This window comes from Plasmodium coatneyi, chromosome 11, assembly GCF_001680005.1.
Source record: "Plasmodium coatneyi strain Hackeri chromosome 11, complete sequence".
NCBI lineage: Eukaryota > Apicomplexa > Aconoidasida > Haemosporida > Plasmodiidae > Plasmodium > Plasmodium coatneyi.
In genome coordinates, this window is record NC_033566.1 from 2,077,813 (window position 1) to 2,101,648 (window position 23,836).

Sequence of the window (23,836 nt, forward strand, 5' to 3'; positions counted from 1 at the left end):
CCGTTTGGATAGGCAGGCAAAAAAAAAAAAAATAAAATAAATAAATTATGCGACCACACCAACCGGGTGAGAACTTCCCTCGGTGCAACTAAACTAGAAGGAAGAGCAGACTCTTCACCCCCCTTGAAAAGAACAAAAACGGGGGAGGTACCTCATTGTAGCGATGTGGCACCACGATGTGATGTCTGCATGTGGTTCCCTCTGGGTGGCACCCCCACGTAAACCCCCGCATACTTCACCAGCTTGTTGTTTTCAATCTGTTCCTGTCGGTGAGCAGTAAAGGAGAGTAGTCTCATTATGAAAAAAACAGACGGTAGTAAAGGAAGAGGTAGACTTAAAAGGTGAAATATCAAGAGGGGGTAGTAGTAGCAGGAGGCGTGTTTGTTTTGGTTCTTTAAAAAGAATTCTTCCACTTGCTCGAATTGCTTTAGGTAGTGGAGATTCTTCTCAGATGTGTTGTTGCAGTATTCGGTCAGGTGTGCTTTAAGGAGAGCGTTCTTTTCCTTGTAGGAGTTTCCCTTGTGAAAGAAGAAATCCACGTTGGGGGGTGAGGCGATCGCGTCGTCCAAGTGGTCTCCCTGGGGAAGTTGCCCCCCTTCTGGTTCACGGTGTTTACAAGGCTGGCTATGGTCTGCCCGCTTAGCGCTTCCTACCGAAGGGACCACAAACCTGAGGAATCCCTCCAACGAGTGGCACAGATCAGCGTTCCTGAATGCATCGATGTAGAATGTACTAGCAGAGACACATAAACTGAAATAATTGTGGCGCTGTACACTACTGAGCATGCGAACAAAGAAGGTATTCTCATTGATCCCCTGTTCACACATGCATAGGAGGAAGGCATTTAGCAGTTTTATTTTTTCTTCCCTCCACGGGTGGGGAGTAAGGGTTTCTCCTTTGGGTTCATTCATCTGGCGTGAAGCGTTCAGATTTCCTGCACCGTCTTCTTTTACTCTGTTGTGGAAGTCTACTTCTCTCCCCCCCATGGGGTACGCATCAATGAGGAAGGAAGAGAAATCTACGTAGTCCTTCACGGGTGGAGAACCCAACTGGGAATGACCCCACCGCAGGAGTAACTTCACAGATGCAGCTAATATTTTGAGGTAATTAAAAAGGGGATCATCGCTGCGTTCTGTTTTTGTTTCTGTTTCTGTTTCTGCTTGGTGAGAAAACTTCAGTAGGGCTATCCGTATCAGCTCCAAGGGGTCCGAAGTCTGAAGCAGCCTTCCCATTTCTTGGACATTCCTTTCGCAAAAACGGTCTAATTCATTTTGCACGTAACAATTTTTTCGCTTCACTTCATTCCCGTTTGGCCATCGCTTACGTAGGAATAAAAAAATAACTTCATCGAATGTAGCCCGTTTGCACAGGTCCCGCACGTTCATTCCTCTGTAGAAGTGACCTACCGGGATGGAAGGATGTGCACGAGTTGAGATATGTTCAGGATTGCCAATTATGTGTATCATGGTATGTACTTTGCACAGAACTGAGGGGGTCACTTCCCACTCTGCCCCCCCTCCACTCATTAGACACCTTTGAACTCCAAGAAAATTTCCGACTCCAGCATGACGCATGGTTCTGGACGCCCGCAGGTGCTCTCGGCCCGGTCCCCATTCTTATGAGGATGATAAGAATGTCTTCTTATCAGATACACCGGATTATTAAGAGGGCGGAATTCGCTGCCCCTGATGGTGGAAAGGGCACGCTTCAAACTACGCATGCTGATGTAGAAACGCTCGTTTTGTTTTTTCCAATGGGGGAAGTGCGGCACTTAGTTAATTATCCACGTTAGGGTTAACTACTCAGAAGAGTAGGTTCATTGGGATGGTGTATGCACAGGTAAGTTGTGTGGATTTACTCCTTACCACCTTGAAGGGAAAGTCTACTATGGTAGGTTCTTTTTTTTCTTTTTTAATTCCCCCTGCCCCTACTACAATTGCACAAACATGATGGAGAACACGCACAGTTAAATAATTAGACCATCCCTACCATTGATTCATTTTTTCTCCTCTCGTTAAAAATCATTAAAGGGTGTTGTAGTTACACACGTTCGTACTTGGCCACCACAAGGACAGACTCCAATGTGTGTTGTTGTTTTTTCCTTTCCTGTTAAGTGTACAGACGTGTGGTGGGCTTAAATGGAACTTCACTAGAGTGGATTGTGGTGATAGAGGCTGTTCATTTGTTTGTTCCATTAAGATGCCTCCTCGGATAAAAAAAATGGCAACCCGTGTAGCGTTTGCTCGAACATCTTATGTGCGTTAGAATGAGTGGACTCTAACTCCACTTCGGCCACAAGAACAAAAAAAAAAAAAAAAAAAAAAAAAATTCTCACTATATTGAGGATGTGCTGTGTAAGAGTACACGGATGGGCAGGAAAAATGTTTCTCCGTTTAAATGCTGTTCACACGGAGTTCGTTGTGTTCGTTGTGTTCGTCCCGTTTGTCGAGTTTGCCCCTTTGCGGCGACTGCACGGGGGGATGCGCACGCAAGCGGTGTCGCACTGGAAAAAATTCATCCACCGCACAGGGCAAAAACGAATGTAGGTGCCTTCATACCAAACGTACGTATGGTACTATGTATGTGTGCAAGTATATATGCTCTCCCCCCATCATGCCGTGATTCCATCCTCTACGCCTCTCCACGATTGACTTTCCCCCGTACTTCATCGCCTGCCCATTCCGCACAGCGGACAATGGAACCCCTATTCCACGGAAAGAATACCAACGGACCAACTAAAGTATACCTTCGAACAGCGCCCATGGATGCGGGAAAAAAAAAAAAAAATTTTTTTTTTTTTTTTTTTTTTTTTTTGTTTCATTTAATTTCGTTTCGTTTCTTTTCAGTTTGGTTCTCCCTTTCTAAAAAATTACAACAGGAGTGTTTGCGAAATTGTTATCTCCTTTGATTAACCTTAACAGCTACAGTTATGTTAACCTTCCACTTTAAAAATGGAGTTTAACAAAGGGGAAAAATAACGCATCGCATTTTGTTTTTAAACGAAGCGAATCGTCAACACACGACGTTCGCCGTATCATCATTGTCGTAAAAATTTTGCCATCGTGTGTTTAAATATATACATTCTACGTACGTACGTTCGTATGTATGTACGTATGTATGTACGTATGTATGCATTTTTTTTTTTTTTTTTTTTTTTTGTTTTTGTTTGAGCGCCTACCAGGCATTGTCCCAATTAGTTGAGTGGGTGTATTGGCCAGTGGAAGCTCCTTTTTACCTTTAAGTCGATAAAACGATTTATCCGTTTGTGTGTTAACCAGTTCAGGAACGCACATGACTGATGTGTGTATATACACGCACATTTATACACATAATTTTACACAGGAAGGCACCCCCCGATCGGAGGCACTTCTCACCGTTTCGCCCTGCCTCTGCCGCCGCCGCACCCCATTCATCTCTTTCACTGGTGGGTAAAAGCAGCTCCAGCGTTAGCATCACATTACTGCACCCTCCTGAGTGGTGGACTCTGCACCGCAACTTATCCCATTTTTCTCCATTTTTGTAGCTCCCAATTTGTATGACTCCTTCGCATTTTTTGCAGACAAGTAGAAGAAACGTTGGACAGAGAGAGAGATAAAAAAAGCAAGTTTGGGGGAAGTTTTGTGAGAAGGGAGCCACGGCAGTAGGCGCTACTTCTGTCTGAAGGCATAGAAGAAGGTGTAAACACATCGCACAAATCTACAGGGATACGCAAGAGGGACCGTCTGTTTTCCATTCTACCACCAGCTAGCACCGTCTACCCCTTCCTTAGTGTGATAAAATGGATCTGCTGCTGGCGAAGGCTATTTGCATCTTCACCTTCCTGTGCGTGGCAACGTTCGGATGCTCCATCCCATACCTGATAGGTCTCCTCGGGAACAGAAAGAATGCTGAGCATGAGAATAGAATAAAGGGCATCCTATCCAATTTGAACTGCTTTGGTTCGGGGTTCATATTTTCCATCGTGATGTTTCACCTCCTCCCCGAGACGATTATGATAGTCACTTCTCACAACCATATTGTTTTATTTAATTCTTCCGACCCAGAAGCTAAAACGCTGTTCATTTTTTTATTCGTTTTTATTGGCTTTGCTATGCAACTGGCATTGGAATATGTTCTTCCTGTGGATGGGAACATGTGCTGTGTGGTGAACGACAATGTCAAGTCCATGCTGGAAGATAATTTTGCCAAGTAGGTTCCATTGTCACGCGATCGTGGTGTGAGAGAGGGAGAAGCATTACCTTGGATGTCTTACCCCACCCTAGCGTGGGCAACTCCCCATCTGTATACTGTATGGGTGAAAATGCACCTAGAACTGAGTGATACCCCCACCAGAGGAATACAACACATTGCTTCTGCTCCTTATTTGTTTTTCTCCTCCTCGCAGAAACAAGCACCAAAGCATGAAGGGCGACTCCATGAACATCGAGATGCACAGCGTGGTAAGTTCAGATCGATCGTGTGGTTGTTGGTCGTATACCGGTGGGACCACCTACCCGTGAGTTAAACGAACCCCACGCCATTTCTCATTTTTTCAATTTCGTAACGTAGTCACCCCTTCAACTGTGCACATAACGCAACTCCTTCTACCCTCTCCCTCCAGACGGTGAACGAACATCAGTACCACCACGCATGCGACAGCGAACATTTCAAGAAGCAACAGAACATTGTAAAGTTCCTTCACGTGCTAACACTGCAGTCGTTTTTTCTGACCATATCACTGGCGGTGCATTCGTGCATTGAAGGTAGGCAAAGAGGACAACAGTTCAGCGATCGGAGCGACAGTACATTTTGTGAGATTCTTTCGCTTAACCGCTTCATCATCTAACCGTTGGAGTGTGATGTCCTTGCTCTCCCTTACAAGCGTAGCTAGACTGCGCACTGCTGTGTCATGGGAGGAACATTTAGTGGGATATTTACCCCCTCCTATAAGTCATTTTGTATGTACATTTTTAACGGCGCTTTTTTTTTTTCCCCTCCCAGGAATGATTGTTGGAACGTCAGACGATGCTAACTTTGTGTTTATAAACTCCTTTTGTATTTTGTCGCACAAGTGGATCGCAGGGGTGACGGTCGCCCTTTCGTTGAACCAGAACAACATAGTAAGTTGACTGGCCGGTGTGTGCAGAAGTATCTGATTGCACATCGTTGCGTGTGCATGTTTTGTATGTCCGTTGCATGGTTACCACCGCTTTATCAGTACGCCGCTTTATGTTACAACCCCCCCTATATTACCACGCAGAGCAAAAACCTGAAGATCATCCTGCTAATCATTTTCATTTTTTCCTCGCCTCTTGGGATAATCATTGGGCACCTAATAAAATCTTCGGGTACTTTCACATGGGGCATTACCTACCCTTTCCATACGTGTGTACAGATCTACTCGTATTGCATCCGTGTGCATATATGCCAATGTGTCAATGTGTCAATGCGCCCTTTGTCTTTCCTCCCCGCTTGCAGGTGAAAAGGTCACGTGCCTGATTAACGCTGTTTCTATCGGGACCCTGCTCTTCATTGGATGCGAGGTGCGCCCAAAGGAAGAATTCAAAAAAAAAAAAAAAAAGAACACGCACACATATATATATGTAGACATATGGGTAGTTATATAGATAATCACCTCCGCCAACATGCTTATTTCCGCCACCCCCCTCTTTGCAGATTTTGTTAAACGAAATAAAGCAAAAGTTCAGTCGCAAGATACGATTGGCCAAATGGTTGAGCTTCTGCTCCTCCTGCGTAATTGCCTTCCTTCTCATTTTGGTGACGCAACACTTCGCCCCCCACACTCACGCGAAGAGTCACGATCAGGGTTACGGCCACATCAGTAACCACCACCACGAACATTGATCTCGCCTCGGCACAGTCAACAAGTTGAGGAGGCTTGCAAGGCGCCATATCTTTTTAATCACTGCCCAAGACCCATTTGTGAAGGACCTCCGAGCGGAGTTCATCCCACAAGCAGAATCCCTCCAGTGTGATTAAAAAGGAGAAACGGGGGAAACACATTTTCAAACGCCCACATAAATGGCAGAGCTGCCTCGGGGGAGCATCCTAATCCCACGTGAACAACACACATTAGTAACACACGTTAGTAAGACACGTGAATACCACACATGCATAACACATGTGGTGTGTTTTTTTTTTTTTTTTGGTGAAATTTTTTTTAAAAGTTTTTTTTTAAATTTTAAAAATTTTTTAAATTTACAGTTTTAAGTTCAGCGTTCCGCGTGTGCACGCGTGCGCGCCATAAACAATTTTTAAACATGTTTTCGTTTGTGCGTGGTGCTTTTTTTTTTGAGGAGCCGCTTCTCACATGAGAAGGGAAATGGCAGCATGCTAGTGAAACGTGTGCAGGGGGTAAAAAATAGGGGGGTTGAAGTGCCTCACACGGATGGACGTACAAAAATAAGGGTGTTAATAGCCCCCACGCTATCGCTTCGACGCTACCGCTTCGACGCCGCCGTGGCGTAGTTGTAGATGAGGTAGTAGATCTGCGTGGAGCGTTGCAGGATGAAGGTGAAAACGTTCAGGATGTTGTTCTTTTCCAGGTAGGAGTTGGCAAGCTTCTTCAGGTCAATTCGGTTAATGTGCTTGAGGTTGATGCTTTCGATGTTAATCTGGTTGACCTTCTGATTGTTAAGCATGGCGTAGGTGAAGTAAATCACGCAGGTAAGTATCTTCTTCATGACGTGAATGTCTATTTCGATATTTTCGAAGAATTTCTTGACGTTCTCTGCGGTGGGGGAGGGGGCTCCTCCCGTCATGGCCGCCGTGGCAGCGGAGGTGGCCGCTCCGGTTTTCTTCTCCCCAAAGAGGTTGTAATCTGCGTTAAAGAGCTCGGTGTTGATTTCGTGTTCATTCGGCTGATTGGTCGGTTGGTACGGCTGATGCGACTGGCTCTTTGGCCCGTTGAGTTGGTCCTGAGCTGCCCCCCCAGCTCTGTCATAGATCAGCCAGTTTAGCATGAAATTCTGCTCAGGGGACTTTTCCTTGGAAGTCAAATTGTTCAGCAAAAAGTAAATGATATTTGTCAATTTCTTCATGGCCAAAGAAACACTTTTCAGCATACAGAAATTTTCAAATTTTATTATATTGATGAAGTAAAAACAGGTGTTCATAAAAACCTTTAGAACCATTTTTATGTACTCACAGTACTTGGTCTTGGATTCCTGGACATACTCATCATACAGTCCGATGTCGTATTCGATGATATCCAGACATAAGTTAATACAATGGAATTTTATGGAATATTTTGGGATGATGTTTTGCAAAATACGATGCGTCCGTATATTTTTTCTCCTCTTTTCTAGCATACTTTTGTTCAGATTTTTGCTCAACAATTCATTTTCGTCATTCAGGCTGATGTCATATACTACAAAAATGGACAGGATGCTTAGGAGGTCCTTAATGTAATTCAAGATGTAGTTGTGTTCCTTGATTAGGTTGCATATGTTCAGGGAAATCTCGTTATACTCGAACTTCAACGACGTGTCTAGAGATGCGTCCAACGTATCTATTGATGTACCGAATTGGAGGTTTCCTTCGCCTTCCTCATTGGATGCATGGTGTGTGTATTGGTCAACATGGGAAGGATACGGGATTGGTTGATTGTGAGCGTTCTTTTCGCTAAACAGGTAATCAACACTGGAAGTGTAGTTTCCGCTTGGCGGGGAATCCATCCTCATCCTTCCTCCACTTGTTCTACTTGTCATGTGTTCATCACGCTGGTGAGTGGACCCATACTGAACCGTGTGGTGCTCCCTCTCATGGTAATAATCATAGTCTCGGTTGTGGTAGTCCTCCCCTTGGGGTGCATTCGTTGGATGTTTTCTGCTCCTTCTGTTTATTCGTCCAAACGGGTGGTGGTTTCCCTCCTCCCCTGTGCTGTCATTTTCACTCGCTCCATCCTCGCTGCTCTCCCCCGAACCGTCTTCCACAATGTCACTTTCGTGAGTACCCCCCTCCTCATCGTCCGATTCGATCAACCCCTGCCCCATCATCATCGTCACCTCGTTGCCGCTTCGCTTCTTCTTCGCACTGGCAGTTCTACAACCAAGTCCTTTACCCCCCCGTTTTGTCCTCATAATTTTCAGCTTCTTCAAGGTGAGGTAGTTCTGGTGTATGTAGAGGAGGTAGTTCTTGTACAGCCTCAGTAGGTAATAAGTACTTGCGTAGATTATATCTAAATTAACTACCCCCATGTTTGCGTGGTTTATGAATTCCTCCGAGTGGGCTTTGTCTTTCTGTTGATCTCCTAGCCAGTCTCTCTGTGCATGGCGTTGCCCTGGATGGGTCCACGCGTCGGCTGCCTCCTCCCCACTGTCACGACGGTCACTTCGTTTGGTTGCACCGCCTGAGGATCCCCCTTTCTGCTTGGCAAAGTTGCACGTGCTGGCGTAGCAGAGACATTTATACACAAGCTCGTGATTATACGTGGTGAAGTTATTCACCTCGTGAGTGATCTCCTTGGACTTCATCAAATAGTTATTCACAATCAAGTGGTTCACAAATATGTGAATATTCTTTATGATCCAACTTCCAATCCACCTGAACAAGTGCAGACCCTTCTTATCGACAATTTTTAAAATAACCGTAACGTACGAAATGATGAGGGAAGGACGAGGGAGGTATATATTCTTGTTATCCAGAAAGTTCGTTGGGAAAGTTAAAAATGGAATACTTGAACAGAGGTAATTAAATTTATACTCATATAAATGGTCGAAAATGTTGCTGCTTAGAAATAGGTTGAAGAGATCTGCCTTCTGTACAAACTCATTCACGTAGGTGGTGTCACAAAGGGAGCTAAGTAAAAAACACGTGTGTAAAATCTTCTCATCATTGTGGTTCTGTTCCCTTCCATTGGGGATAAGAAACAAATTTCCCTTAATTAGTTTTTTTATGTTTTCCTCGTCTATCTTAATGTCTATCTCGTGTATTCCAATTTTGTTCAGAAGGAAGATTAGCAAGTTGATGCTTAGTACATTTAGGTCGTTTCGGTTGTAGAAGAAGTTGCAACAGAAGGATTCTTCATATATGTTTAGACTTCGATTGTTCAGGTGCACTTTGTTTTTGAGGTGGTCCTTGAAGTGGAAGCTCACCAGGTTCTTCCCCCTTCCGCCGTACTCCTCCCAATCGGTGTCCTCCCCAAATGGGTCATCATTCATCAATGCAGTCACGCCTGAGTTTGCAAACATACGCTCCCCAGAGGAAGCTTCCCCATTTGTGTATAGAAACACCTCCGTGTTATAATCAATGAATTTGTATACATTACTGTAAAAATAAACTGGAATGATGAAATTCCTGTTGGTGATAAAACTTTTGTATGAGTCCATAAAAAGGTTGCATATAAAATCGTTCAGAACATCTTGGTCTATTCTCTTCATGAGGGAGAGGAACATATTCTTTGTCTGTCCAATGTTGTTCTCTTCCCCACTGTGCATGTAATTGTAATGGTATATATTCAGCAGCGTATACAAGCATTCATATATGTAGATAATTGTGTACTTATTTAAAATGGGGTGCTTCTTCGTAATTAATAAAATGAACAACTCTAAAAGGTCATCAAAAAATTCGTTGCTTTTTAGGATCAGTTTGGCATACTCACTGTGCACATCGTAATGTATTTTCTTCTTCATGCCACTGCTTTGGAGGAGCTCCACTTGGTCTTCCCCTGGGAGGGTTGCTTCTCCGTTGTACTTCCCTCTAGCGGCAGGCATATATGCTTCGACATTATTATTCCTAACCCTGAGGAGGGAATTTCTTGTGTTGGAATAGGAGGATGACGCTGTCCCCCCATCGTAATCCACATCGCCACCACTTTTGGGAAGCCTCAACACGTTGTCCTCAAATTCTCTGTTCAGAATTTTCTTGGAGAAGAAATTCGACATTTTCAATTTTTTGTGATATTTCAAATGTTCAATTTTGTACGCCTCATCGGTTTGGTCTTTTGTTGTTGTGGTTGTTTCGTTCCTTGAGGGTGCTCTTGAACCATTCGTTTTTCCATCCGTTTGGTTGTTGCGATCCGCTTGGTTACCAGCCTCATCATCATCCGACTCGTCCTCCCCACCGCACAACGAGAAGCTTTCCTTCTTCCCCTTGAGCAAATTTTTAAGCCCCCGGTTGGTGCGTGCCAGGTAGCTAAAGGCAAAACAATTATTATGCGAAAAGAAAAAAATTGTAATAAACAGGTAAACAATGAACATAATGGGGGTTATCTGAATGTTAAAATTGATGTAGTGGGAGGACTTGATAATGGTGGTAATTCCCCTGAGGTGTTTTTGTATGTTGTTAATTATGTACAGGTAATTTTTTAAATAATATATTTTTTTGTTCACTCGGTTGTTTTTTATCTTTAGGATAAGGTCGACTAGGTAGGTGACTTTTTCGATGTACGTCCTGTATACGACTAGCCAGTTCTTGTAGTTGATGTTTAGGTAATTCAGGCTGTTAAAGATGTATACGCTTTTTTCCAAATAGCGCTGCTTCGATGGTGCTTCAACCACTAGGCTGCCTGTGCGGTTACCATATCGGCTGCCCATTCGCCTGCGAATCCGTTTTTCCGTGCGTGCTGCTGACCCCTTGGAGGACCTACTCCTCGTGGTGACCTGCTCACCACCCCTTTCCAGACAACTCCTATTCAGGTAGTACCTGTTCAGAAATCGTCGAAGGTATGTCTTGTTCCCTATAATCTCATTCAAATGCTCAAAGTTGAAATTTTTACCTGAACCGTTCAGACAATTGTTCCTTTGCACATCTTCCACGTTTTCTTCATTTGGGGATGGCACTCCCTCAGGGCCAATCTCCATCGAAACATCCGCTTGGGAAAGTGGATCGTCGTACCTCCGCATGAGGGTAGAGGTCACCCCCCCTGTGCGTACCCCCCAAAAGTTAACATACGTGTTGATGATGCTGGTGTATAACACGTGGACGTTTCTCTCCACAGAGAGGTGCATCCCCCCCTCCGATTGTACCCCCGTGTCATTCTTCACATAGTGCAAAAATTCAACGTTGGAAAAATTGAACAAACTCTGAAAGCGAAAATCGTAATTAAACAAATAGTAGTGATAAACGTAATGTTTCAAATAGCTGTCATTGTAACATTTGATCATGTGTAGAAAATGCGTCACAAAATTATTGGCGTTCTCATAATTGAAAATGGGGTTCAAAAATTCGAACAAGGTTTTCTTCTCATTGAAGTTATTTTCGTTAACGATGGAGTCGAATGGGTTCACATTTTGTCGTCCCTTCTTGTGTTGATTTTTCTTGAATTGCTCTTCAATTGTAACTGTTGCAGCGTTATCGTTGCTCATTTGCGGTGTCTCCTCTTCACCCCCTAGGGAGAAATTCATATCCATAAATTGCTCCACGTGCTTATCAATGTTATTCAAAATGTGATCAATGATTGGAACGAAGACGTTTAAAATGTGGAAGGAAATTCTGAAAAAAATAATTTTTTCTGTGTCCTTCAATTTTTGTATGTCTACATTTTGGGTCAGGTAATAAAACACACTGAACTTATTTACCCACATGTTGGTTATTAGAGAAATTACGTAATCCTTTATCTTTTTATTTTTTACAATCATGTAGAGTATGTTAAGGCTCTTCGTAAGGTAGGAGTTTTTTTCGAATATGTTGTATTGCCTCCAGTTGTTCAGATTACTCAGGTGGATGTTGCTTCTGTAGTAGTCGCTCCTGCGTTCGTTGTTGGAGGTGGGTTTGGTTCTTTTTTTGGAGGAATCCATACCGTTCACGTCGTTGCAACGCGGGTCAGCATAACTCCTCACCCCGTCTTCTTCCTCCTCCACATCTACTTCACTTTCCTCTTCTTCTTTTTCTTCCCCCCTTGGGCGGTAATCCACATGTATCAACTCTCGTACATTGTCGAAAGAGGAAAAGTCCACGATGACACTGTCAATCATGGTACTCAGGAAGCACTGCTGCTCCAGCTCCATGCCCTCCTCCACGGTGGTTAGTACATTCTTCTTTTCACTATGTTTCGCTGGAATGAAAGACAAACCCAGTAAAGACAAAACGCAATTTTCAATCAGTGAGTCCGAATTGTTCAGGAAGAGAAACTTCCTCGTTAGCACTTCATAAAAGTAGAGAATAAGTTTTGTGACAGAAATTTTACTATAATTGTTGAGAACGCGATTCTTGTTCAGTCCTCTTATATCGTTGTAGTCAATGTCGACGTGAACAAGATGACTCAGTTCGATCCATTCACACAGTTCGTTGTTTAGTAAGATTTGTTTCCTCTTCATTTCGGTGCTGAGCGTCTTGGCTGCCTCCTCCTTCTTCTCTTTTAACAGCTCCTTTATCGGAATGAGTAAGTTTTCCTCTTGGTATGTTTTACCATAAATTTCCTTTTCACCACTAATGACTTTTTTTATCTGATCAAAGTACTTCATTTGTTCATCCCTGCTGTCATGGAAGTTGCTTGGAAATAACATGTTCTCGTTTAACTTATTCAGTCGGTTGAAAAAGTCGTAGAATTTTAACTCCCTCTCGATTGTCTTCTCTATGTCTTTTGCTTCTTCCGTTTTGTCGTAGCTGTTGTGTCTGTTGGCGGCTGCCTGGGCTTCTTCCTGCGTGTTGTGCGGGGCAGCGTTGCTACCCACGGCAACTGGGGATTTCCCTCCCTTCTGTTCCTGCACGTTGGGGTTGGCTTTGCTTTCGGCATGAGGCGAACTGATTGGTGTGCTAATCGGAGCGTCGTGCATTCCTCCTCCATGGCTTGCCCCACCGCTCACCCCACCGACGGCGTTCTCTATCCTCAGCATCCTCTTAAAGTACGCATGGCGCTTAAACGATTTGACATAGAAGTAGAGTCTGAGGTCACTCACGTGCACAAGCTCGGTCTCCAAAAAGTCGTACTTTTCCGTGTAGAAGTTGTTAATAGGGAGAAAATTGTACGAACTGCAATACCCCACCATTTTGGGGTCAATAGATTTTATCTCCCTGTAGTAGTCTTCCCTGCAGTAGTTTTCATTGCTGTCTTCACCATTTATGTTGTACAGACTGAGGTTGTCCTTGTCTTCTTCCTTCTCCTTATTGTCGTAAAACACACAAATCTTTTTACTCTTAATGGTGTCTATAATATCGTTATCCGACAGATAATCGTACATATACTTCATTTGTTTTTTTTTTTTCAATTTCAGACGTCGGTATGTGGTTAATAGTTCGTCATCCATTTGGGGTTCCTTCTCTTTCCGTCTGGAGAGAAGGCGTCGTCGTTCAGTTCTGTATGACCTTTTTAATTCCCTTCCTCTGCTTTTGCCACCTCCGCACATAGTGTCGCTCATGTAGAGTAGGTCCTCCTTCATCAGGTCATCCCCATCGGCATCGTCTTCACTGTCGTCATCCTGAGAGTGCCTTCCACCATAGGGTGAATAATTCCCCCGATCGTATTCATCCTCAGTGTCCTCATACTGATCCGTGTCCCCATACGAGATGCTCTCCTCATCATAGTCCCCTTCCTCCACGTCACTTTCCTCTTCCTCATTAATATAGGCATCTCCTCCTTTGTTAGTTGCCTGCTCCGTAGCCATATTCATGGCCATTCGTCTTTTCCTTCCTGGGTGAAACTTCCCCCTTCGTGGTGCCCCTCCCCCAGGCAGACGACCTTCCACATAGTCGTCACAGTCGTCATCATCATAATCGTCGTCATTGATCTGGTCTTCTTCCACTGGATAGCCATTTCGCTGCTTCTGATTTTTCAGGTAGGTTAGCCAGTTGGTGGTGTTCAGCACTTCTTTACTGCGCGGTCCGCCCCCCTGCGTGATCAGTCGTCCTTTCCTTTTTGCATTAACAAGTGTATTGCTTCCCCCCCGGTTAGAAGACCGTCGGAGGAAGTACAATAACGGCAGGTCCACAAAGTTATTTACAATTCTTTCCATTTGGATGGTTCTATTCGAAATGACATAGCAGTTGTTAAACTTCTGTCTGTTCAGGTGAAATATAAAAATGGTACGCAAGGCGTATTTCAAAAAATTAAAAGATTCCTTATCCCTTTTAAGAATGTTAATGGTGGTTCTACAATCCCGGACGAAAATTTGCAGAATCAGATAAATGATGATTTTGTCCATTTCTTTTGTTCTGAGGAAATTCTTCAAGAGGAGGACAAGGTAGGTGGTCCTGGAATTCACGTTAATATTTTTGAAGAGAAAATTGTGGACGCACATTGGGGTGCACAACGATTCGGTCACGCTTATGTCCTTCCCTGTGAGGTTTTCTCCTCCGTCTTCCTCTGCGTCGTTGGCAACAGTTCCGCTGGTTCCTCCGATCAGTGATCCAACAACTGTTCTATTTGCTGCCTTTCCCCCTGTGCTAGCTGATGTGGCAGTCTCACTCTTCGTAGTAGTTGCATCCACCAGGTTGAGGTCGAAGTGAAATTTGTCAATCTTTCTGTGTAGCATTTTTTCATTCTTCCAGAGGGTGTACATGTGGATGAAAAGTACGTCTCGTTCGAAGAGGATTTTCAAAAGGTCCAACCCTAGGGTCTTCATCCTACACAAGAAGAGGGATGTGTAGTATCCCTTCGAGTAGGAACAGGTCATGTATTGCATCTTCTTGTCGTAGTAAACCTGGCATGTAGCTGAACTGAACACGTCGCTCTTCGTGCTAGAAGTCGGATTCAAATTATTTCCACCGGTTTTCCTAAGGAAGAGGCTCTTCCTCTGGTTGCACACACTGATGTAGTCCACATAGTTTTTGCACCTGAGGATCATCTCCTGCAGGGCCCGATTCTCCTCGTGCATAATATTGTCCAGGAAAATTACATTCAAAAATATGCTCATGAATTTGTTGGACTCTCCTAAAATCTGATCAAAAAGATACATCGTGGGTCTGAAGTCGCAAGAGAAATCGAACCGCTCATTCATCACTCTGTTCATACTTCTGTTGTTATCGTTCAGGGGAAGAGGTCCCTTCAGAATTAACTTAAAGTACATAAATACCAACACTATCAAGACATACATTTCTCTGTCCTTAAAGTTTATATCTGCCTTGCTCTTCGTTTCCCTCATTTTGTTCTCCTTAATCACTTGGATCTTCTTTTCCTTCAGCAAGTTATATTCGTTCTTTTTCAATTCGAACCGGTGCTTGTACACCTCTGCGTAGAGTGCGTTGGTCTTCACCTTCAAACTTTCATACAGACTCTTTAGTTGCTCCATGTTCTGCACCGATCCACCCAGTCCACTTGGCTGGAAGGCCCCCCCAAAGGAGTTCGTGCTTCCGAAGAGACCCGTCCTTTGGGTTGCACCCTGACCGGACAGAAGGGACGAATTCGTTTGGCCTGAAAAAAGGTTCAGCGAATTGTTCGTTCCGCTGGTCGTGGCGAAATTCCCTGCGTTGCTCTGTCCGAGTGCGTTATTCGTACCGAATAAACTGCCTCCTCCAGTTAGATTATTGCCACCGCCTAAGCTTGATAAGGTGGTGGTCCCTCCCAACGTACTCGTAAAGGAGGGAGTTGTTGTCCCTGTGACGCCACTACCAAACGCGGTAGATTTGTTCGTGAGAGAAAATGGTGAATTTGATTGCATCGTTTGGTTAGTCATCTGGTTCTGCATGGGGTTGTTGCTACTGAAGGAAGTGCCTGCTCCTTGTGAGAATAAGCCAGTGCTCTGTGAAGACGCAAAGTTTGAATTCTGATTCTGTCCCCCTCCAGATGCTGCAACATTCCCAAAGTTGCCCATTCCGCTGTTCTGAACAAGTGGGTTAGATAAACTGCTAGCGTTTGCACTACCGCTAAGGAGGCTACTGGTAGATGCATTTGTTCCAATCCTATTCGTACTGAACAACGAGTTGGACGTGTTGCTTCCTGATACAAGGGACGTATTTGTGAAGACGCTGTTATGGTTAACTGGGGTGAATAAGCTGGGCTTGTTTACACCACTAGATGTTGCACTTCCAAATTGGGAACCTACGTTGTTCTGCATGAATTGCTGATTCTGGTTCGATGAGGTGCTTCCCCCGAAGAGGCTGCCTCCGCTTTGTTGCGTGTTTCCGAAGAGATTTCCTCCTGATGAGGCTCCCCCTTGTGGAAGCATCTGGTTTGACGTGCCCCCCGTTTGGTTGCTAAAAAGCTTGTTCGTGTTGCTGAGCAAGCCGCTATTAGACGCAGCCCCGCTTTGATTGAACCCGAATGTGCCGCTATTTGTGGTGGTCGACGGGCCGAACAAACCTGTAGATGAGGTCATATTGGATCCGAACAGGGAAGATCCTCCTGCTGGTTTATTCGCGTTGCTGTTCGTTACTAGGGCGCTCGTTGGGGTGTTAAATAGGCCACCCGTAGTGCCAACCGTGTTACCAACCGTCGTTCCTTTATTAAGCGTTCCACCGGTCATGAATGAAGAGAAGCTCGCTGCAGGGGTTGCCGCCCCCAGGGTAGTTATCCCTCCGACAGAGGGGGAGGCCCAACGGGTGGAAGATTCATATGTTGTTTTGGCATTCTCCAGGGAGGATGCTCCCATACTGGGCGAGGCGGAAAGGGAGCCTGCCCTCTGTGTGCCAAAGAGACCACCTCCTGTTGAACTATTCAGTAGACTGTTCGATGCAGATCCGAAGAGACCTCCTGTACCACCCGTTGTGGTTAGCAGTCCTGATTGTTGAGTGGTCTGTCCAGTGGTGGATATTCCCAAATTGGAGGTAACCCCCGTTTGGTTATCTGATCTTGCAAAGGAAAAGGGAGACGCTGCAGTTGCGGTTCCCATGGTCCCCGCGTTGCCAAATCCAGTCGACAGAGGTGATGAATTCATTCCTTGGTAGTTCCTCTCGTTGAATAACGTAGTGGAGGATCCACCTGGAGTGCCGCTCTGCTGATTAAACAGAGACGTGGTAAACAAATTGGATGAAGTAACACCTGGAGGAGAATAAAGCGAATCCCCAAAGTTCCCCACCTCGGCAAAAGACTTGTTAAGCATTCTCTGTGCAAGAACATATGGCTCATAAGGAACACCGTTCTGTTTTAGTGTCTGCTCCATCTGTAAAATATTCGTTGTGTTTACATTAATATCGTTCTGTAATTTGTTAATTTGCGCTTCTATGTTTTTGGACTTTTGCACGTAGTAGTTGTACCTCCTTCTGAAAAGGGAGTTCTCCTGACGGTTCATGAAGAATTCTAGCTTCACATTTTCATCTAGCTGATCTTCATTTTCGTATTTCTTGTCTCTTATTTTTTTTAACACAAAATTGTTAATCAGATTGTAAAAGATGTTCTGAACAACGTAGTTGGTGAGTAGGATTAAATGCTTGCATACGTTTTTTTCACAATCGTCTATCATTAGTTTTTTCTTCAAACAATTTTCGTACACGTCATCGTTGTCGTCATTTTGTGGGTCTGTATTGTCGTTGCGCCCGGCCATGCTCCATCCCCCTTTTCCCGCGTGTGCTCCATCTGCTCCGTCTACTCCTGCTGCGTTGTTGCTTGCGCCGTTTTGGTGATCACCATTTAGCGTTACATTGGTAGAGTGTTTCTTCTTCCGCTTCGATGTACCTGCACCCCCATGGGGAGATTCCTGATCGTATTGGTCTGCGTCCTCTCTGCCGGAATAGTCCCCCTGACTTTGCTCATCCTCCGTGCACAGCTCGTCAAAAAATCGATCAAAGTTGTAAAAAATGTCGAAAAAAATGTAGTTTTTTCCTTTGGGGGGTTTCTTCCCGTTCCGGTAGGCATCCTCCAGGTGGTCGGAGTAGTAGCCCTTCTTCGTCGGATCGTTCCCAACATTTCTTCCTCCCTCTGCTGCTTCTCCCTGCCGTTGTTGCTCCTGCCTGCGTCGAATCTTCCGGTCGATCTCGTCAATCTTGTCTATGTTATTGAAAAAGTGCCAGACGCGGGTCAGGGAGAGATTAAACTTTCTCTTTATCCCAATCATGTAGAGTAAGAAGTTCACGCACTTCATAAAGGTGATAATAATTTTTAGGTTAAAGTAGGGGAAGGAGAAGTTACTAGCCAGCGCGTCCAGTGTGCTACTCTTTAGGTGACCTAAGGAGACTAATCTGTCGACCTGCTCGAAGTGCTTCCTCACCCGGTCGTTCTGTTCGTTGTACCTTTTGGTGGCTTCAAACAGCAATTCAGGGAAGACATCGGTAAGGGTGCACAAAACGGACAAAGCGGAAGATGAGTTTTTTACAAAGCTAGAGCAGAGGATTTCTATGCAGAGGCACTTCAAATTAATGACGTCAATCTGGGAGTTATACTTTGTCTTAATAATTTCATACAAAATGTCTAACAAGTGCATGGTTCTGTATTGCTTAGTACTCTTATCCTTCGCTTCACTGACCTTGTTCTGTAGGTTCAGATTATGAATGAACACATTTTTAAAATTTGTTGTGTTTATTAGATTTTCCGTGTCGACAAGGGAAATCAGGTTGTTGTATTTTCTGTTCTTTATTTTAAATAAGTTGTTTTCATGCTCGAGGTGGTATTGGGTGCCTTTCTTCAGCTCCGCTTTGAGATTTTCCACGCTCAAGGTGTTGGACGCAACGCCGCTGCCTGCCCCCCCATCGTACTGCTCCAACAGTATGTAGTCGATTAGCAGGTTCTTATTTATCGGCAGGTAGTAACACAGCTTGTTGTTATTCACGGAGGAGAGGAATAGGAGACACTTCTCCAGCATCTTCAGACAATTGTATGGATACACATTTTGCTCAAATATGTTTGCCAGAAGGTATCTTGCATCTATGTTGGTACCTTTTCTCTCACTCTGGAGCTCATTTTTCAGAATCACTTTTGCTCTATTCATAAGGTCCTCATTTGTGGAGGTTATGTCATCGTCCTTAAACAGGGAAAGTTTATGTTTACTGTCTAGGAAAAAATCTATTGCGTTTTTATTTTCCTCGAAAAATATTTTTATCGCCTCTTTATTGTTGTACGATCCATCGTTGTTCTTGCTTATGCTTTTTATCTTTTCCTCGTATTCTAGTATTTGCTTCACGTCATACTCGTTCTGGGTGATTGTCTTCAATCCTTCCAATTGTGCTTCATCCAACTTATTTTGGAAGAGCGCTTCGGCCACGTTGTGCCTGTTGAACTCGCTCTTCAGAAAGTTATTCTCCCGCAGCAGATTCTCCGTTAACTTGTTCTCCTCCAGGAGGTAGTCGATGCAGTTCTCCTGCTCGAGGATTTTCGCAAGCAGGGGGGTCTCCACGTTGGCGGAAACCGCGTTAGCAGTGGCCACGTTAGCTGTGACCGTGTTGGCTGCGTTCGTCGTGTTAGTCATGTTCGACGTGGCCGCTCCCTGCACCAACTTGCACCCCGCAAAGGGACGCAGCTTCTCAGTACCCAACGTTATATCCTGCAACAGTCGGCTGGCTTCCCTCACGCATCCAGCGTGGTGGTCCCTCTGAAGAGACAGCTTCTTGCAAAACGCCTCATATTTCGCACGGTCATATTTGAATACGCCCCGTTCGATCAAGTGTTTTTCCACAAGGGCATTCTCCTTTATGAGGTTGTTCAGGTAAACGTTGTTGTTTTGCACGTAGTCCAATATTTGGTGGTTTTTCAATATCCCCTTAAGGGCGTTGTTCTGCTCATACAGTTTTTCAATGAGCAGAATTTTAAAGTAGTGCAGGTAGGTCACATAGCAGCTGTTATTGCTACTGATTAGGGAGGTGTTTCCCTCCCCATGTGTGTAAGACGATCTTGTGGCGTTAAACGTAGTAGCACCTCCTGTTCCTCCATTCGGGTCATCCCCAGATGGAGTGGAGAAAATTCTCCCGTTTAGGACACTCCTGTAGGAATCCTTCTCCGTGAATTTGTTTCCAACCATGAGGTTTTTGTCGTCCAAAAAGTGGAGCACATTACTTCCTCTGTCATTATTTTTGGTCCTTCCATACATATGTTGCTGATTTGTAATTTTTGAAAATTCGTTGTACTTTCCACTAAGCGTACAAACAAACTGACTGTATAACTTTTTCGTCAGATTGAAAATGTTTAAATTTGCCGTGAGGGGGGTCTTAAAGCAAAGGACCACATGCTCTATCACCTTCAGATCGTACAGGTTGTTACATAAGACGGAGGCGAAGTCCAACACGTTCACAAAAACGTCGGAATAAAAGTCTAAACAAATTCTCATCTTCTCTTCGGCAATTATTTTCAAATTTTTATACCTCATTATTATAATTCTCCTTTCTTCATTTATGCTGGTAAGGTTATTTTCCTTCCCATGGTACAGAATGTCGACGTCGTTACTTCCCTTCCTCGTGGCGTACTCATTCGTTTGATCAACGTTGTGGTGGAAAACCGCTTCGTCCATTTGGGAAAATTCCATAATACGGGAGTGGTACCGATTTATTATGCTCTTCAGAATACACACATATTTTTTTACCAAGCGGGGGTAATTGTTGCAGAGAATTTTCAAAAAGGTCAGGACGTCGATTAGGTACTCCCCCTTCCGCTTATATATGTGGATGATGTTGTTCGATCCGTATTGTGGGGTTGTTCCCCTGGAGGGGGTACTATTCGCCATTCTGGATTTGTAAAAATCGGATGCATCCACCAGGAGGAGAGCCTCCTCTGTGTGGTTTACCTCCCCAGGGAGGAGATCCACTGGAGGGTCAGGGATCCCCACGTGGGGTATTCCCCTCTCCAGGGATGATGCTTCACCCCCGCTCCTCTTCGTCCACCTAATTTGAAAATCCTTCTTTATGTGAAAATCCATGAAAGAATTCCACAGATCCGTTGTACGAGAATTTTTTATAAAGGAGTATGAGAACAACATGTGGAAGAGATGAAACATGAGCGTGCCAACAAGAGTTGCACTGGAAATCTTCTTAAGCACCACGTCGTAGAAGACTCTGAAAAAATTCCCTTCGAAAATGGCCCAGAAGATTTCTTCCTTATTGTGCGTAAATAGACTCACAACAAATCGTAGTATGATCACATTCGGGTCTACTTCCATGGATTCCTCCCCTTCGTTAGATGCATTTCCACCCTTCCAGAAAGCATCTCCTTGGGGGGTTTGTTCTGTAGATATTTGTCCAGACCCAACCATCCTGTCTGCACTTTTCGTGTTTTTTCTCTTCCGTTTTTCCTCCTCATTTATCTTCACAAAGAAGGAATAATAGTGTGACACATTTTCCTTTATGAAGGAGGAACTGACCGAGTAGGTATTCTTTAAACTGTTCAGATGCTTCAACTCCTTGTTCGAACTCATACAATTGTACTTCCACGTGTCTGGGTAGTAAAAACTTTGGAAGTTTATTTTTTCCTTCTTCCGTTCGAGTAGGTAAGTAACGTCTCCCTTACTCGGGGAGGTGTCCTCCACGGTGATGTTTTTCCTCTTCTCGTACACATATTTTTCTACATTTGGGTGTAGACAAAGTATAAGTAGTAAGCTGATCTGGGTCGTCAGCGTTAAGCTGGACATGTCGAAGTCGTTCAAGCTGCAGTTGCAGTTGTACCAGTACCCCTGGCAGTCTAGGCATCGGTTCAGGTAGTGGTTGTTCCTCAGTTTGTCACTCTGTTGCTCGTAGAACTTGTTCTTTCCGTCACGGGACACATTTGGAGGGGGAAGCACTCCGAGGAAGCCGCTTGCACAGTTCTGCGGCGTCGTTCCTGGTGTGTTGGATAGTGCACTTCCTGCAGTGTTTGCCCCCTTGGCGCTTTCCTCCTTGCCCTTCTCCTGGCCATTTATTAAAATGCTCGGGACGTTACCCTGTGTAGGGTTTCCCCCACTTAGTGGAATACCGCCAAAGGGCTTCTGTTCCGCCCCGCTAGGGATGTTTCCCAAAATGGGTCCTGCCCCATTGTTGCTATTGTGAGGAGTGACACCGGTTTGTTGACTACCTAATGGGATGGCCTCCACTGGACCTATCTGTCCAACCGCCTCCACAGGCATATCCAGCCGGTAGTATTCTTCCATTTGGGAAACGAATTTACTATTACGAACAGTCCTCAGGTATTTGAAAAATCTTTTCCTCTTCTTCCTCGCGTGGACGAAAAGAGAACTGTCCAACTCCTTCACGTAATGATCTGTGGTTACGAAATCGAAGTACTTTGCCGACACCACGTGGTTGATCAGCTTAAATAAAGTAGTGACGTGAGTGGATGTGGCTTGAAATTTAGAAAAATATAAGAAAAGGACATCCACCAGATTGAAAAGAACGTTAATCTTATGCGCCTTGTAACTGAATACGTAATCCATTTTCATACAAATGTCATCATACTTTATTAGAAACTTTAGAATTCTTTCCACTTCGGAAAGTATATTTTCCACAAAGTCATTTTCCGTCAGTTGGGTTAAAATGTATAGGGAAAATCTGTCTGCGTTAATTCTGTTGCTGGAGTTAAACTGTCTGGAGATCCTCCTTGGAATGCGTACACTGCTAATGGAGTTGTTCGACGAGGAGGTAACTCCACTGGACGTCTTCAAATCTTCCTCATCAGCGTCCCTTTCGCTTTCCTCCCCATCGTCTGAATCGTCCTGGTCGGCGTGTCCCTGCCCGCGTTTTCTTCCCTCCATGTCTGTGAAGTTTTCTTCCTTCTCCTCACTGAAGTATTCATTCTTGGATGACCTGGTGTGCCCATATTTTGTGGTCACCCCGATTTTTTCATTTTTGTTCAGGTAATTTAAAATGGTAAAAAATATCATGAGGATTAAATTTTCCTTCTCAATGCACGCCTTAAAAACTTCGCAGATAAATTCAGACTTTTTCAGTTCACTTTTTATACACTCGTTTTGAATTTGTTTGTACACCTCGTTAAACAAGTTACACACATGCATTGCATTGCGGTTCAGAATCACAGAGCATTTTATTATATCCTCCATGTAGGTTAATAAGTAGGAGCAATTGTCTGTGATGTAATTCCTTAGGTCATTTTTATTCACGTCTTCCTCTTCGTATTGCAGGAAGTGAAATGGGTTTGCAAACAGGTTGATATTTTCATCGAAGAAATCGATGAGCTCTTCCTGTACTTGCTTCAATTCATTTATGCTTTTATTTTTCCTCAATATTCTTTTGTTTTTTCTTTCCTCTTCGTTAATTGCACATTCGTAGTAGATACTTATCTTTTGGTACACTTGGAGGTACACCGTTGTGGGCGGTTCGCCCTTGGGGCTCCTCCCTGCATCTGCCTTCATCCTCAGCGGGGCGTTAATGGTTTGCTTCGTGGGGTCAAAAAACCCGTCGAACCCTCCCACAGAGACTACCCCAACAGAGATGCGCTACCGTCGGGTAGGCGTGATGAAGTGCCTTTTTTCCCCTATTCCCTTAGCCTGTCCCACGCATTATCCCTATGTATAAGCGGGGCACCCTGTTGGTTACTCGCAGGGAAGAATAAACGTGCAATTGTACATGTATAAACACGCTCAGCATGTAAGTTCTTTTTTTTTTACGAAGGGGGTTATCCCTTGGGGTTCATCGAGGGAAGGAAAACTCCCCCGGCGTGCAGGCGCGTACGAACGTCGAAAATGCGCGACCAGAAAGGGCAACACAATAATGAACAGATGAACGAACAGATGAATGAACAGGTGGTTGAACCAACGTGGGAACAACGAAAAGAACGCAAGAGAGAAGAAAAAAATGCAGGACGAATGCAAGCAAAATTTCACATGTGGAAAAAAAAGTAAACCATATGTATGTGAAAAGTGCTTAAATTTTGCTCGTTCATTCGTTTTTTTGTTCGTTTGTTTGCTCGTTTGTTTATATTTTTGTTCTTTTTTTTTTTTTCCCTGTTCTTGTGTTCGTTTCGTTTTGTTCAACACCCGTTTGGCGCCCTTTGCACGATTGTTCCGCTTCACTTTTTTTTTCCCAAAGTGCATAACGAAAGGGGGCTGGTTAACTGGCGCAACCTGGGGATCCCGTTGGTATTCTCCCCCCCGCCGGAAACTTATCCATTCGC

The 23,836-nt window shown here is 44.3% G+C and overlaps 3 protein-coding genes across 3 annotated transcripts; 1 reads left to right on the top strand and 2 right to left on the bottom strand.

Moving 5' to 3' along the window:
- Positions 1–152: 152 nt before the first annotated feature.
- On the bottom strand, positions 153–1,720 carry PCOAH_00036080 (Citrate synthase-like; the record flags this gene model as incomplete). The annotated part of the gene is made up of 2 exons (XM_020060399.1): positions 153–1,402; positions 1,534–1,720. The coding sequence occupies 2 exons, from the start codon at positions 1,718–1,720 to the stop codon at positions 153–155; spliced, it is 1,437 nt and encodes a 478-aa protein (XP_019915630.1).
- Positions 1,721–3,778: 2,058 nt separating this feature from the next.
- On the top strand, positions 3,779–5,844 carry PCOAH_00036090 (Transporter protein; the record flags this gene model as incomplete). Its single annotated transcript, XM_020060400.1, has 7 exons — positions 3,779–4,188; positions 4,385–4,439; positions 4,601–4,742; positions 4,981–5,099; positions 5,240–5,327; positions 5,458–5,522; positions 5,656–5,844. The coding sequence occupies 7 exons, from the start codon at positions 3,779–3,781 to the stop codon at positions 5,842–5,844; spliced, it is 1,068 nt and encodes a 355-aa protein (XP_019915983.1).
- Positions 5,845–6,440: 596 nt separating this feature from the next.
- PCOAH_00036100 (Uncharacterized protein) lies at positions 6,441–23,075 on the bottom strand (the record flags this gene model as incomplete). The annotated part of the gene is made up of 1 exon (XM_020060401.1): positions 6,441–23,075. The coding sequence occupies one exon, from the start codon at positions 23,073–23,075 to the stop codon at positions 6,441–6,443; it is 16,635 nt and encodes a 5,544-aa protein (XP_019915637.1).
- Between the last annotated feature and the right edge of the window lie 761 nt (positions 23,076–23,836).